The sequence below is a fragment of the Ctenocephalides felis genome, unplaced genomic scaffold (genome assembly GCF_003426905.1).
Source record: "Ctenocephalides felis isolate EL2017-DRISC unplaced genomic scaffold, ASM342690v1 CF-g0.4_SCAFFOLD_01886, whole genome shotgun sequence".
Taxonomy (NCBI): domain Eukaryota; kingdom Metazoa; phylum Arthropoda; class Insecta; order Siphonaptera; family Pulicidae; genus Ctenocephalides; species Ctenocephalides felis.
Window position 1 is genome coordinate 150,471,145 of NW_020538040.1, and position 15,741 is coordinate 150,486,885.

The following is a 15,741-nucleotide window of genomic DNA, read 5'->3' on the forward strand; positions in this document are numbered from 1 at the left end:
TTGATTTATCGAAATTTTTGAAAATTATTCTCTATTTGTTTCGATCTTTGAGCTATTAGTTTCGTTGGACTTTTTCACTGTAATTTACTCCATTAACATTAAAAAAGTTTGAGAAAAATATTAATGAACACATAGATTTTTGTCGCTTCTGACTGCGATTATACTATTTGACAAAATAGTTTATAACAAATATGTTTGGCCTAGTAAATGATTAATAATCGATATCATTTGACCAATAAGAACAATCAAAATTCGAAGTAAAAAATAGTATATGAAACAATCAGTCGTCCTAACAATCGTTTTGCAGCCATTGGGGTGCAACGGGGTATCCATTAGACAATAATCCTAAGATTGCAACCTTTATCTATACGCAATTAAGTATTAATATACTGTAAGATATATTTAACGTAGTGACAACACGCTATCACCAAATATACTACAATTAGTAATAACAACATTACCATTTTGAAAATATAGTAAATGCTATCTAACCAAAACAACGACAGATTTGGTATTTATTGATAAGGTCCTTATGCCATGACTGCCTGAGGTGGAAGAGACCCTGAACCTCAGTGATAAATTCTATTCAGGGCTGAATTTTGTCGCTGGATTAATTTTAATATTTAACGTAGTAACAACACGCGTTCACCAAATATACCACAATTAGTAATAACAATATTACCGTTGTTGTAATCGTAAATACTATCTAACCAAAACAACGACATGTCGGTTACCATTAATAATTCCTTATAAATTTTCTCTAGGCTAATTCTGAAGTCATTTATTCCATGGGTTTTTTCGACAATAATAATGTATAAAATCTTACCTTAAGTGATGCCATATCAGAAACACTGCGATGTGTCTGGATAGTTTCGAGTTGGTCCAGACACCAGTCAAGTTCTTCAGCCGTATCCGCGGCCAACCTGATGTAGGACTCATCGTTTGGGTTGAGTCGTGGTAACGGAGCATTGTTCGATGACCGACGGGACCTGAATTGAAATAAAAATAGAAATTTATTATGAGTGTTACATTGAATCATAATTCTATAGAATCTAAAAATATTTTCAATGTAAAAGATAAAATCTTACCAAACCTTGATAAAATAAAAGGGCACTAAATAAAAGCAAATTGGAACTGCTTGTACTCATAATCAAGTACACTATAATTTATTCAAAATCTTATATAATTATCACTATACCAAGTTTCAAAGGAAAAAATGTACATAATTATGTATCGTTGTAAATCAATAGCAAAAGGTCAGATTTTTTTTCTAATATAAATTACCATCTGCCTCATATTAGACATGTGGTAATTAAAATGATGCAATTGTTATACATTTCAAATATAGCCTCAAGTGAAAATGTCAACAAATACAGAGTATAGTTAATTAGTCATAATTGGATTAGACAACTACTGAGCTGCCATTCATTCAAAAATCCATATAATAAAGTCAAAACAATGCATTTAATTGTACGATTTACGATTTGAGTGTCATCCTTGCGCAGGGTATTGGATTTTAAATGGTTATCTCAGTAAAGTAAAACTTATATTAATTAATAGAAAAACGTAAAATTATCAAGATAACATATCAAGATCTTTAATTCCACGATCAGACTTCAATCCTCCAAATAAAAACATTATTAATATAATAATAAAAATAGTATTGCAGTTATTAAGCATTTTTGTCATGACAATAATATCTCTCCTTATTCGATCATTTGCTGTATTTCATACTTTTCCATTAAAGATGTAATACTCGATTATACGTTAAAATAAAGCGTTTTCTTATTATTGAAAACTCAAAGTTCAAGCAAATCAAAGGTATTGGGATTTGAAAGGTAATTTGCATGAAAGCTTTAATGAAATCCATCTAAAGTCTTCGCTTTAATAATCAATCACTTTCAAACAACAAATTATCAAACTTTGAATTTCACTTGACGATTTTAGATTCAATCTATTAATGATAAGTTCGAGGAAATGAAGATAAATGTGATTATGAACTAGAAAATTCTGATAATTATTTTCTACCGTAATACATTGCAATTTCTGCTTTGAATAATCCTTAATCCAATATAATTGCAACAAAAAATCAATGAAAGGCAAAATATTTTAATTTTGACCAATTTTTTGTATGAAAGATATTGTGATGAATAATGATTTTAGTAAAAATTACAAAAAATGGTCAAAATTGTTTACCTATTCAAAAAAATATAATACAAAAATAAATCTATAAAAATATTGGATTATTTTTTTCTTCTACGATTCTTTTCTTTGCACAAAGGCTATAAGACAGTAAAATAGTGTTTGATAATTCTTCGTAACATAACAATACTTCACAAAAAATTACAATTTCAACCATTTGATAATATTTTATCAGCTACTATATATACCTACGAAAATTCTGTTGTATAGTCATCTCATCGAATAGTTACTTGGATTTTGATAAATTTTGCTTGGCCTTTAACTGGCCTTTCATTATGCATAAAGCGGATAATAAAACGGTGTTTATATTTGTATAATTTTATTGTGGTCCAAAATTGGTTGACAGATGGTATTTATTTATAAGGTTCGTATGCCATGACTGACTGAGGTAAAAGAGACCCTGAATCTCAGGAGTCTCGTATTTATACGGTTCCAAATAACGGTACCGGCTTGTTATTAATGTCCAGTGAGGAATTTTGTTCAGGACTGAATTTTGTCGTCGGACGCATTTTAAAAAATTGAATAAGTTATTGATTAGTATATTATATATTAATATTAGTATATTAGTATTATATAGTAGTATATAGCAGAGTTTGGTTAAATCAAAGCCATATTTATAAAAAACTAAAAATCTATGGCGTTTGCCTTTGTATATTTTTTAAAAAATCAACATGCATCATCGATCAGCAGGTATATAGCAAAGTTGAATTAAATCAAACCAAATTTATCTGTAAAAATATCCGGATACCGGAAACCTTTGGTGTTTTCCACAGTATATTGCAAAAAATCGTACCGAAAAAATTAAATAAACTTCACTTGTTAGTGGTCTAGAGGCAGACAGTAAAAAAGCCAAATCGTATTTCTAATATGGGTCATCTTTTACAAACGTACGGATTTTGGGTAAAATAAAAAATCACATTTAGAATGTCTGAAATTTTACAGATATATATATATATATATATATATATATATATATATACTCGTATATATCCGAATTTCAGAATCTTGCTAAAAAAAATTGTTTTACGTGAATATTTACGATTGAAATATAAACAATATAACAAACGTATAGCTAAGGTCAAGTTGAAAAAAATGTTTTGTTACAAAATAACGATTCTCTGAAAAAAATTTTTTTACAACTTCTTTTGATATTCTTTTTTTTAAAAAAAAATAATATAAATTAAAAACATAAATAAAAACATCTGAATTTGGGGATGAACGTAGTACAAACTGATAAGAAGTGTAATTAAGAAATTACACTTCTTATCAGAAAAATTCAAGAAAATCGGTTTAGTAAAAGATGAGAAATTGTGGGTATCGTATCTTATCGTATCGAGAAAGATATTTTCGAGAAAAACACGTTTCGTGGAAGAAGGAAGCAGAAGCAGTTTACCGTTGCGAATAGCTATGCTTCTTAAAATATTTGGAATTCTTAAAAACCTTCTTGTACACATGTTCTAGAATAATTAAACTTTGACAATATCAAAAAAACGAAACAGAATCAATTTTTTTTAACAAGAATACCCCCTTGAAGCAAAGCTAAATTCAATAAACTTCATTGACAAAGTTAGGACAAATAAAACCAGTAATTTTAGATATTTGTTTTTTTTTGCCAAAATATAATGACGGTAGAAAGCGAACTGTTGACCTTTCAAAAATATAAATCAAATTTTGCATTCATAGAATGCAAACCCCGACATGAATAATAATTCACAGAATTATTATTAGGTCTGAAGCAAAATTTCGGACTTGGAAATTGTATACATATATGGAAATGAAGTTTACAGAATCAGCGTTCCCCTTAGCTGTTGCAATTATAATTTTAATACGCCATTACAGATTCATGATGATGTATCCAATTTACATATACGGCTGTTATGATGGAATCATTTACACAGAACTAATCTGTCAGTGTTAATGATATGCTCTCATTAATAATTAGTAGAAATTTACAATTGCTGCTGTAACAAATCTGGTAATAATTGATGCAGTTTCATCTCGATAATCGCGTAAATATACAAATACGCATACGCGTCATCAATTAAAATAGCACTATCAAATATTTATATTAAGAGAAATTTCTAATTAATTAGTATTGAAATAAAGTTTATTTACATGAAGACATTTTGAATAGTTGTATTGAAACAGATACTGAAAATATAATAAAACATTAACATTTGGTACTGGCTATAAATAAAAAAATAAATACATAAAGAACTCTTCATAATTTGTGGAAATACTTTCGAATTTTCTACATGGGCAGCACGTGATGCAATTGGTAACTTCTTTAGGTTCCGCCATGCGTGCAACCTGATACCACGCAGTAGCTATATAGATTTTCACTTTTTTTAATAGCGATCAGAATTTAAGGGGGTATTCTAGTGTAAAAATTAAAAAAAAACGATTTTTTATTTATTTCATATTTTCAAAGTTTAACTACATATCTAAGAATATGGGTACGAGAAGGTTTTTGAAAATTTGAATTATTTTCGGAGATATAGGTATTTTACTGACTCGGTCTCCATACTGGTTTGGCTTCACGCGAAACTTTAAATGCGTTTTTCTCATAACAGACTTTTTCAGTACTGTTGACACGATTTCTCGAGTTTTAATCGACCGATTCACTTGAAATGTTCAGAGAGTCTTGTTTATAGACCTATCTATAGCCCTAACTAGAATTATCTCCAAATTCCAATTTTTACTATTTTTAAAAAATCGAGAAACCCAGAAACACAGTAAATAAAGCACTTTTTTTTCAAACAGTCGCCAATTTGTAAAAAAATTTTTTTTTACTCATCGCTCGTTCGGGCGATTGCGACATCATTGTAGATTAATAATCTTTTTATTTTTTGCATTTCCGATGGCTAGGAGGCCTAAATCATGTCAAGACTGAGGTGCTAATTTTTTGAGACCACCCACTTCATCAGCTACCAGTTTTTACAATTTTCAACTTTTTTATTTTTGATGATTTATTATCATATAAATAAGTATATATATATATATATATATATATATATATATATATACGAGGTGTGTTCAAAAAGTACCCGGAATTACTAATAATTAAATTTCGCGGGTCTGGAGTGTCTGATTGTCAAAATTTTTTTTTTATTGTGTTGGTATACATGCCCCTAAAGTATGATGAAATTTTCAGCTATATTCACTGTTTACTTTGTCTGTGGTAGTCGCTAAGGTTCGACGTGTTTTTCTGAGCTCGGCGATTTTTACAATGGAAGAATTGAAAAGTCAAAGAATTTGTATTAAATTTTGCGTAAAAAATGAAATAAAGTGTTGCAAAGTGCAAAAATTCACCACATATGGCTCCGTGTGACTTTTTCCTATTCCGAAAGTTGAAGAGACCCATGAAAGGACGGCGGTTTTCCTCGATTGAAGAAAATCGCTGAGAGTGCTCAAGGACATATCAAAAAGTGAATATCAAGGGTGCTTCGAAAATTGGAAAAAACGCTGGCATAAGTGTATTATATCTGGGGGGGACTACTTTGAAGGGGACCACATTAATGTAGACGAATAAATAAATATTTTTTTGAAAAAACGAAAATTACGGGTACTTTTTGAACAGACCTCGTATATATATATATATATATATATATATATATATGTGCGCATCACGAGTGTTACCATATGTATTTACTTTTAACTTAAATGCCATCTTTATAGATTTGATTATTGATGCAGATGCAGATGACGATTATTGATGATTGATTTCTTTATTGATGCAGCAATACCAGGTAAGGAAAATTCTCATTTGAAAACATATTGCTAGCTGTATTTCTGATAAAGAAAACGGATCAGACTGCCCGAGGCGAGTATTTTCTGACTGAAATCCCATAGCTCTAACCATTAATCCACGGCAAAGCCTTTCTCAAATATATAGATCAAAAATATATTTCCAAGTAAGAATAGCCCTCTTGGGCATCATTGCAGACAGTTAAAAATTCATCACACAGGAAAAGAACAACAATAAGTAAAAATTTACCATAATCGACTATCAATGATCACGACAACATATATAATTTTATATAATTATATATTGACAACTGCTTCTGATAGGTGTTCACAAGCATATAAAAAAATCTACATATTTGCGTAAAAACATCAATGGAAAAATTCCGATGTGTATATAGTCGCAATAGTATTTAAATGTGTAGTTTTGGAGGCTTCCTGTGACCTATTCCTAAAGTGAGGCTATGGACTCCAAATCAGAAGTTCTAAACACGCCTCGGACAACCTGATGTCTAGCAGTATTGAAACGGGTTTCCACTTGAAATTATAGATGATAATATGTTATCAACTAAAAATAGCCCTCACCAGCATTGCTACATTAATAAAAAATCATCAGTATTACAAAAATTGTAATAATAAATCAAATGAAGATAGGACAACTGTTTAGTTCGCCATTTATAACAAAAAATATATAATATAAAAATGTGAGGGTTTTAGTAGATTAAAAATAGTTAGTTCATAGAGAAAGGTTGGCAGACCAATATAGCTTTTGCCTGTAAATTGTTTAGAAATTTGTATCAATATTATACTAAAAGTCAAAATATTTCTACATGAAACAGATGGTTTTAAAAAGATAATAATGATCGGCAATATAATATGAATATATAAAAAACGTTATTGTTCAATTCAATTATATTTTTATAAAAAAGCTTTCATATAACTAAAATTACCAGCAAATTCAGTATCAGAAGAGAATTGTTACCGAAAGTCCATTTAGTCTCTAAAGATCTGCGGATGATTGATGAAACATCAACAATGTTCGAAACTTTCATAAACGTATTACCGTCCACGGGCTCAAATGACATATAACGTTACAAGTTATGAACGACTGGATATTACATTTAATTAAGTTAAGAGATATATTATATAAAGTTTAAAACTTTGCGATATACTTTTATAATAATTAAATTACATCAGTGCAAAATGGAGTAATTGATTTATGATTAGATAGGTCACAGTAACTGTACTTGTATTGCTAAATAATTGATGACTTCACAATTGACACTTTATTTATTTATTTATTTTTTAAGCAAGCTGTAATCAATAATGATAAAATGTTTTTTCGGGTTCTTGTTAAAACCTTATTCATAATAAGTACCTATTGATGCATTTTTCCCACTTTATTATTTCGTCAATCAAGAGAAATAATACAAGAAAAGCAATACATTATTAAAAGGATGGTAACAGAAGAACTAAATAAAGTACAAAATATGATAAATAACAAAAATTAAGAAACTAAAAGAAAAATAAGTAAGAAATAAGAAATGTTAATAGAAAACTGACTTAGTGAAGGGTGTTACCAACTAAATCGTACCTACTAATGTCAAATAATTTCATGATATACATAGTAACTACAAAATGTCAAATTCTCAAATAAAATAAGCTTAAAGTCTATTCAATTTCCAATCAAGCCTAAATTTCAAACGCAAAGTTCAAATTTTTACTGATTTATACCCGTAGTGATTACTAGGATAATAATAAGCAACTCTCAATAATGATTGATAAAAAAAAACAGGAAATAATAATAATAATAATAATCATCACCATCACAAAAAATTATTAACAAACAAAACATAATTGTACAAACTACAAAAGATCAAACGATCAGGCTACACAGATAAAAATTATGAAAGAAAGTAGATTTGAAATCGATTTGAGAAAATTCTGCAATATTATAAAAGGAAAATTCCTTAGAAGGTTTGACTTGCAATTACGCGATCTACAATTTTCTCCAAATGAAAATATAGTTCTTATATTATTTCCTTGAAGAACTACGAACAATATTTCTAAAAATTTAATTTAGTAATACCACCTGCGACGATTAATAAAATATACAAGTAAATTGAATTTAATACCAAAAAAGTGCTAGACAATGCAGACTAATAATTTTTAAATGAATGTTTTAATATTTTTCTGTATAAGGCATTGAATAAATTGTTCAAAAAGTATAGAAAAATAAACTTTATCAAATAATGCAGTTACTTACATTGATTACAATAAAAAAAGAAATTATAAAAAATGTAATGTATTTTGACTTACTAGCAGAAATGAAGTTTATGCAGAAACTTCTTTGCTGAGCCATTTAGATGATCAGGCAGCTTGTTATTATACATTACATCCGATTAATGAGACAATTCTCCGATAAAATAGACCTCAATAAAGCGTTGTCATGGCAACGCTATGTTACAGTTCTTTCTTCGTGAAAAATAGTTTTGTGAACTATTAAAATGTTATGTATTTGCTGTGCAATCAGGCGTTTTAGACATAGAACCTAACTTCACGTATGTGTTATAAATGAACATTAGAAAGATGCAGTTATGGATACATTCTTTTATGACGGTTGTGCATTTTTCAGGTTATATCTTATATCTAAAACGACTGACTGCACAGCAAGTACATAACATTTTGACAGTTTTTATTATCAATTTATATGCGGAAGGACCGTAACATAGCTTTGCCATAACAACGTTATCTTACGTTCTATTTTATGATAGAATTGACTCCTAAGTCTAAGTACCTTATTTCTAACGAATGCAAGTAAACTTTAATGATATTCACATTTACCAAGACTATTTTATTATTAACCTTAACTCGGGCGACTTACATACACTATACAATTCCATCATAGATAGTAATTTAGTACATAAGTATTTTAAACAATTATTTCCATTAATAATAAATAATGTAATCCACTTACTTGGAAGGCAGAGCATTGGTCAGGCTGAGGAAGTTGTTTCGAACGCTTCTCAGGCGGGCAAGGATCTGCGCGAACGGCGTAACGATGAGATCTTCGCCATGACTGTAAATTGAAGAATAAAATAATTAATATAATATTTAATACATAGATTAATAATAATTATATTATTAAATTGTATGCATACATTTTTTAATTAATAAACAATTGCTTAATAAAATCAATGAAGTAGACACAGTATTTCTAATGAACGACTTATTGTGATATCCATCGCGAATCATCAAAGCATACAAACTAAACCAAAACTCTAACCAAAAATTGACATTTTAAAAATATGTTGACATTGAAACTACGTGTATATTATAATTAAATTAGTTATATAAAATGTTTTCTTTAAATATATATATATATATATATATATAATCTAGAAAATTCATCATCTAACATGCTGAAGCTATTATTAAAATATGTGGCAGAATTTTTTTCAGAAGGTTTAAAATTACTTATTATTACCAATAAAAGTTTGTGAAAATATTTTGGTTTCAATAAATACATTATATATATTATCCAAATATACATTATATTTTATCCAAGATAAAATCTTTATATATCTGTAAACATTATCTCATTATTAGAACATTCTTAAATGTATTGCACTTTTGAACTCAATCGCTTTTTTGAATTTGAATTTGATGAAAAACATCAATATTTCACAAAAAAAATATTTTTTTTTTACTTATTTGAACAGCGTTCAGAATTTCCTATAAGCCTAAAGTCTTGTAAACTGGTTGTGATGAGTTTTCCTAACTTCGTGGCTTTTTAGAAAACCCAACTTGTCTATATTAAAAATCTTCTTATTATTAAAATGTTTCAAATCATCATGATACTTCATTATTTATTAACTATTTATATTATTATTACTGAACAATTTTAACATAGTATCTTTGCACTTACTTTACTAAATATCGTATATTATTCTAAACTATTATAATGTATGTATTTGCAATACTTATTCAACAAATCCAATGTTAATCGAAAACTAAAACTGAAAATATATTAAATATATTTTTAATATTATAATTTCTCTAATAATCATGATACTCTATTATTTATTAACTATCTATATTTTTATTACTGAAAAAATTGAATATATTGTCTTTGAATTTACTTTATTAAATATCGTATATTATATTCAAAACTATTATAATATATTTGTAATACTTATTCAACAATTTTTTAATCAAAAACAAGAATCTATTGTTCTTTGGCAGACAAAAATAAAATGGTCAGTGTCACAATTCCCTCAGGAAAATAATTCTGTGAAGAAATCAGAACAAAGAGAATGCTACATATGCAGCATAGCTCAGCACGGATCAGAGAAATTACTCTAGAGAAGATCGGCAAAAATTATTTGTATTAGATAGAAAAAAAGACCGATCGATATAAGAACTAGTGATCTGGAAAGGCAAGCCAACTGGATCTTTCGAAAATTGAGCGAAGAAATAGAAAGAAAAAGCTTTTCAGTTAAGGTACATTTCGTGAAAGTTCTTAAACATGTCTTCTAGCAGATCGCTAATTGGACTGTTTAATACATATAAATATATATATGTTTTATTTTTTTATGATTTTGAACAGCAATCAGAACTTAAGAGTCTTACAAGCAGTTGTGCTTATTTGACTTATTACTGTTGTTAACAGATGGCATTTCAAAAAGTTGTCAGGTGTAATGAATTATTTTTACAATGTCTGTAATAGGGAAAATAATTATTGATGTAGCAATACCGGGCGAAGGCAATTTTTCCATATTGCTATCAATATTTACAAGTGAAAACCTTTGTTACTATTGCTTGACAACAGGCTGCTCAAAGCAGGATCGAACCCGGAACCTCTGATTCAGGTCCAGTCGTTCTAGTCACCTATCTAAATATATGTGTAAAGATAAATAATTTGCTTCGTCGGTCAGAAAGGTAAAAGTGGATTTTCAACTGTAAACCTTCAGTTTATATAGGCGTCGGTAAATATTTAAAATGATGTAACTAGTACGACCAGAGATAAACACCTACTCTAAATTAAGGCGGTATCTTGCCTCTGAAAATTATTAAAAATTAAAATTGTTAAAAAAAAAAATATGAAAAATCATTGTTGTTAAATTACCAGTATTGATATTGAAAAATAAAATCATTGATATTGAAAATTGGCCAGCATCAAAATTTTTTTTTTTTATTATTTTTATACTATTTAAATAAATTGCATCAAATAATTTTTGAAACGATAAAAAAAGAAAACAATTTTATTCCCATGTGCTATAATTTAAGTTGTTACAATATGTTCGTGTAATTTTAGAGTGTTATATATATATATATATATATATATATATATATATATGTAAAATTACGCCTGGAATAAGTATCTGGACCAGTGGTTTCCAAACTCTCCGTTCTTATAAAAAACATGATTAATTTTTACAACAATTTCATTTCATAAATGCTCAACTAATATTATCAGACTACAAATTAATATGCTATATCCATTATGTGAAAATATGAATAAGAATAATTATTTTTTCGTTCATTTTTTATTTCTTTTAAATTTTTTTCGTTTATTTTCGAAAATTGGATTTTGGAATGGAAACATCTGTATGCCTCGCGCCCGCTGTAAAGGTGCGCCACACAGGTTGGAAACCACGGATTGAGAACCATTGATTTAGAACCTATGCCTAATTTTAGTTATGTCTTTTAATTGAATTCATAATTTTATAATTCACTCATACAGTAAAATCATATATTTCAAGTTTTTAAAATGATTTAAATTTCAGCATAACAAAAATTCAGAAACAAGTTTGTAGCGGCTTAAATTAGATAAAAAGTTCAGAAAGGTCTAAACCCTCAGATATTTATAAATACTTCTTTGATATATAAATTACATATTAAATAAATAATAAAACTCGTAAAAAATATTCATAGAACGAAGATTGAGTAATTAAGCCCTAAACATCAACAAAGTTTATACAAACAACATGTACATAAAAAAGGACTTAGATGATTATTCAATGAACTCGGTCTTTTACCTTTCGATAAATGAATGATTCACGAGAACACTTTTGCAATTTAAATTTGAATTGGTAGACATTTTGAGAAAATGAAATAAGCGGAATAATATGAATTTTTGCTTTAAGGAATTATTCAAAAAAATAAAAAAAAATCTAACAAAACTTGGGAAAATTTAAAACCCAGAAGCAATTCTAGTTCTAGTTTAAATGCAATTATAAAAGTCTGTTACGTATAAAGAAAAGCGGAGCTTAAAAGTCCATAGATAAAAAAGTCCACCACCAATATTTCAAAAACAAGTAAAGTTAAAAATGTTTCAACAACAATATTTGTAAGTAGAGTGAAAAAAATGTGTCATCAGCCATGGTCTCAAATCAAGCTACATCGCCACCAGGGAATAAACAAAAATGTTTGGAACTCTATAACAATAGTATTTTCTTTCGTAACTAATTTATTTGGTTGTGAGCACTGTTGTGTAGCTTACGAGACCTTAATATAATTTGAAAGTATACGTTATTTAATTCTTTTATAAGATGCATTGTTAAGCCTAGGTTAGAATCAACAGATGATTTTAAATAACCTGTATAACAGCTTACATGTGGATGGGATAAAAAGAACCAACTGAACCTTTACCCTGGCAAAGGCAATAAAAATTTGTAGATAAAAATATAAATTCAGTTAAATAGCAATTTTATAAGTAATAAAGCAGTTATTTCAACTCTGCTGACGAATATTTCTGACAAAACACCAGATCAAGGTTATATACAGTGTTATTTTTGTAAAAAATATGCTCAAGAAATTTATATTTTGCATTGGTTAAATGTTGTAGCCATTGTTTCGTAAAATCCCTTTAAAATTAAAAATAAGACATTGGATCTGTTTGCCCCTTGGCTGTACTTTACCCCACCTATGGGATAAAAAGAGACCGATGACAAATTTTAGAAAAATAGTAAAAAACACACTTCTATAATCACTAGCAATTTTATTGAACATAGTACGATAGTTGTTTGTTTGATACCTGTTGTGATGTAGTTCATTTATTTTAGACAGTATAATTACCTAAAGTCAAATTGGACCTTTGAAACTCCATCTAATATAATGAACTAATTTTATTGATCATTTAACGTTTTGAATAAATTCCTATTTCAAAACCCAGGTATGTATATTCAGTACAAGCAATAAAATACTATTTGAAAGCCACAATCAAACGTACTCATATAGCAAATAATTTTAGCAATTTTGCGGCGTAGATTTATGGTACATGTATTATGTAAACATAATCCTACATCGTAAATGAATTTTGTTTGTTATTACTAATAGGAATAAATAAAACACGAATCGGGTGACCGATAAAAAAATAAACTGCATTCCAAACATACCTGTTTCGTTTCATTAATCTCAAATATTAATCTAATTATAATTAACACTAACATTTCAACAATAAAACAATAGCCATTGCGAATTCCAGAATCACTTTCAGGAAAAATATATTTCATAAATAGCAAACGTGTTGATGAAATGTGTCAGACATTGCGATCAATTTTACTTCAATTTATAAAAATGCAATTCTACCTGCCATCATACACTTTTATTCGACGTCAATATATCATAATAGCGTTTTCAACGTATAATTTGTGTACTCAAGTGAGTGTTATATGGTTACTTGACATTGAAGTGCGATATCATATTTCAAAACGTATGGGATAATCTAAGAACGTAATGCGCTAACATTGTTCGATTCTGAAAGCAAAAAATTAAATGACAATAAAGAAAGTATGTGAAAAGTAAATAGAAACCGAGAATAAAAAATGGCAAGCTTTTAATGTATATTTAACATTTTGTCCTTTCAAATATTATCTCTTCTAATTGGAGAGTTGCCTCATCAAATCGAATAATGCAGAAACAAGTCTTTGGAGTTCAACTAAATCCTATTTGCTGATAGGATATTTATATTCTTATAAATAACTTATCAATAACTAGTGGTGCATGGCATTCTGTCTTAAGGCAAATTGCTGGAACTTACCGCAACGAAAATAAAAAAAGCTCACAAAAGCTTTAATTTTTTTTTTTTAAATAATATATATGACGACTATATTTCAGTGAAACTATGCTTTACGAAAAAGAAAATTTCCAAATGCCAAAAATTTAGATATCTCACTTTAATCATTTCGAACTGCCATTTTTAAATTTAACAATACAAAATTAGCTGAAAATTTATGATAACGATCCTTCTATCTGCCTGGCACAAATGCTTTAGACCTAGACAATTGATGAATGTTGATTTGAAATAAACACATTAAAAGCTTTATTTTTTTACAAAACTAAATTGTTACACAAATTGTTTAGAATTAGGCTCAAAAGCAAAAAACATAGATAAACATGTCAGTAATTCCGAAAAAAAATTTGATTAAGTAAAAAAAAATCGTTTTTATTGCACCCCTAAATAATATTCGCTATTTTAAATAATATTTAAAAAATTTGGCGCCAATAAATGATTTGTAAGATAAGAGTAACCGCCTAGAATTTGAAATAAATAATATGGCATACCTGAATAATTGAAAATATGATCCAATCTAAAAATGCAAAATACGGTTTGCACAATAAATACAATTAAACCATTATTTATTAAATAATTAAATTAAATTGTGAAATGTGTAGATTTAACGTAAATATGCTATATATTTATTAAATATTTAATTATAAAATTAAGTAATTAAATAATTAATTATAAAATGATTAACATAGCTTGCAGGCATTGCAAAAAACATTGAAATATTGGATAAACATGCGAAATGATTAAATGTAAATTGATTTAAGGTCCTAATTTGGATTTATTTTAATAATATTTAAAATATTACTCAGTGACATTATATATATATATATATATATATATATAACAAGATCATTGTTTCACCAAAATTGTCAAATGAAATAGCAGTTAATTAAAAAGAAATGACTAACCGATTGTCTTCATAATGATCAATGTGAATCCTTATCGATATTTATCAAGTGGAATTCAACCATTTAAAATCGATGCAGCCGTTTTTGAGAAAACGTTCACAAAATATTAAATTTTGGCTTGCATACGCACACACACACATACTTTTTCCAAATTTGGTGTCAAGCGACTCGGAATGATTTCAGCCGATAACATTAGTTCCTTCCTTCGGCAAGTTGGGTTTCTAAATTATTAAATGTACTACAATCAAGCATTACTAGTTTGAATTTTGGCTTACATACACATTCACTCAAACAAATCTTTTCCAATTTTGGTTTTAAACGAATCAGAATGACTTGAAATGCTGAGGAAATATAGAATTAGCAAATCGGCTTTTCTGAAAAAAAACTTATTCGGAAAAATAGAGAAGATTGTAGAGAATATTTTACCGGCTTGGGATAAACAGTCATCAGAAAACAGTAATGCCTTATTTTAATTTTGAAGGGATTTTACAAAATAATAGCTATAATATTCAACCAATGCAAAATATCAAATTCATGAGCGCATTTATTACAGAAATAAAAATGTAAATAACCATGATCTGGTGGTTCGTCAGAAATGTTCATCAGCAGAGTTGGAATAACTAATTATTTAATTTCTCTCTTCTAAAATTGCGTTTTTAACTTAATTTAGGTTTTGTTTGCTTTTTTTTATTTTTCACACTTTTGTCAGGGTAAAAGTTCAGTTTGTCCTTTTTAGCCCACCCAGGTGAAAGCTTTTATAGAGGTTATATATACAAAACATGGTTGAATCTAACTTAAAATTAGCAATACATC

At 28.0% G+C, this 15,741-nt stretch overlaps 1 protein-coding gene across 1 annotated transcript in view; it reads right to left on the minus strand.

The window, feature by feature from the left end:
• Positions 1-289: 289 nt before the first annotated feature.
• Positions 290-15,741, minus strand: part of LOC113376054 (cAMP-specific 3',5'-cyclic phosphodiesterase, isoforms N/G-like) — a 167,960-nt gene continuing 152,508 nt past the window's right edge. The window contains exons 5-7 of the mRNA XM_026615985.1: positions 8,924-9,025; positions 827-989; positions 290-364 (exon numbers count right to left, since the gene is read on the minus strand). Of these exons, the coding sequence (XP_026471770.1) occupies positions 290-364; positions 827-989; positions 8,924-9,025 (340 nt within the window). The remainder of the gene's footprint in view (positions 365-826; positions 990-8,923; positions 9,026-15,741) is intronic.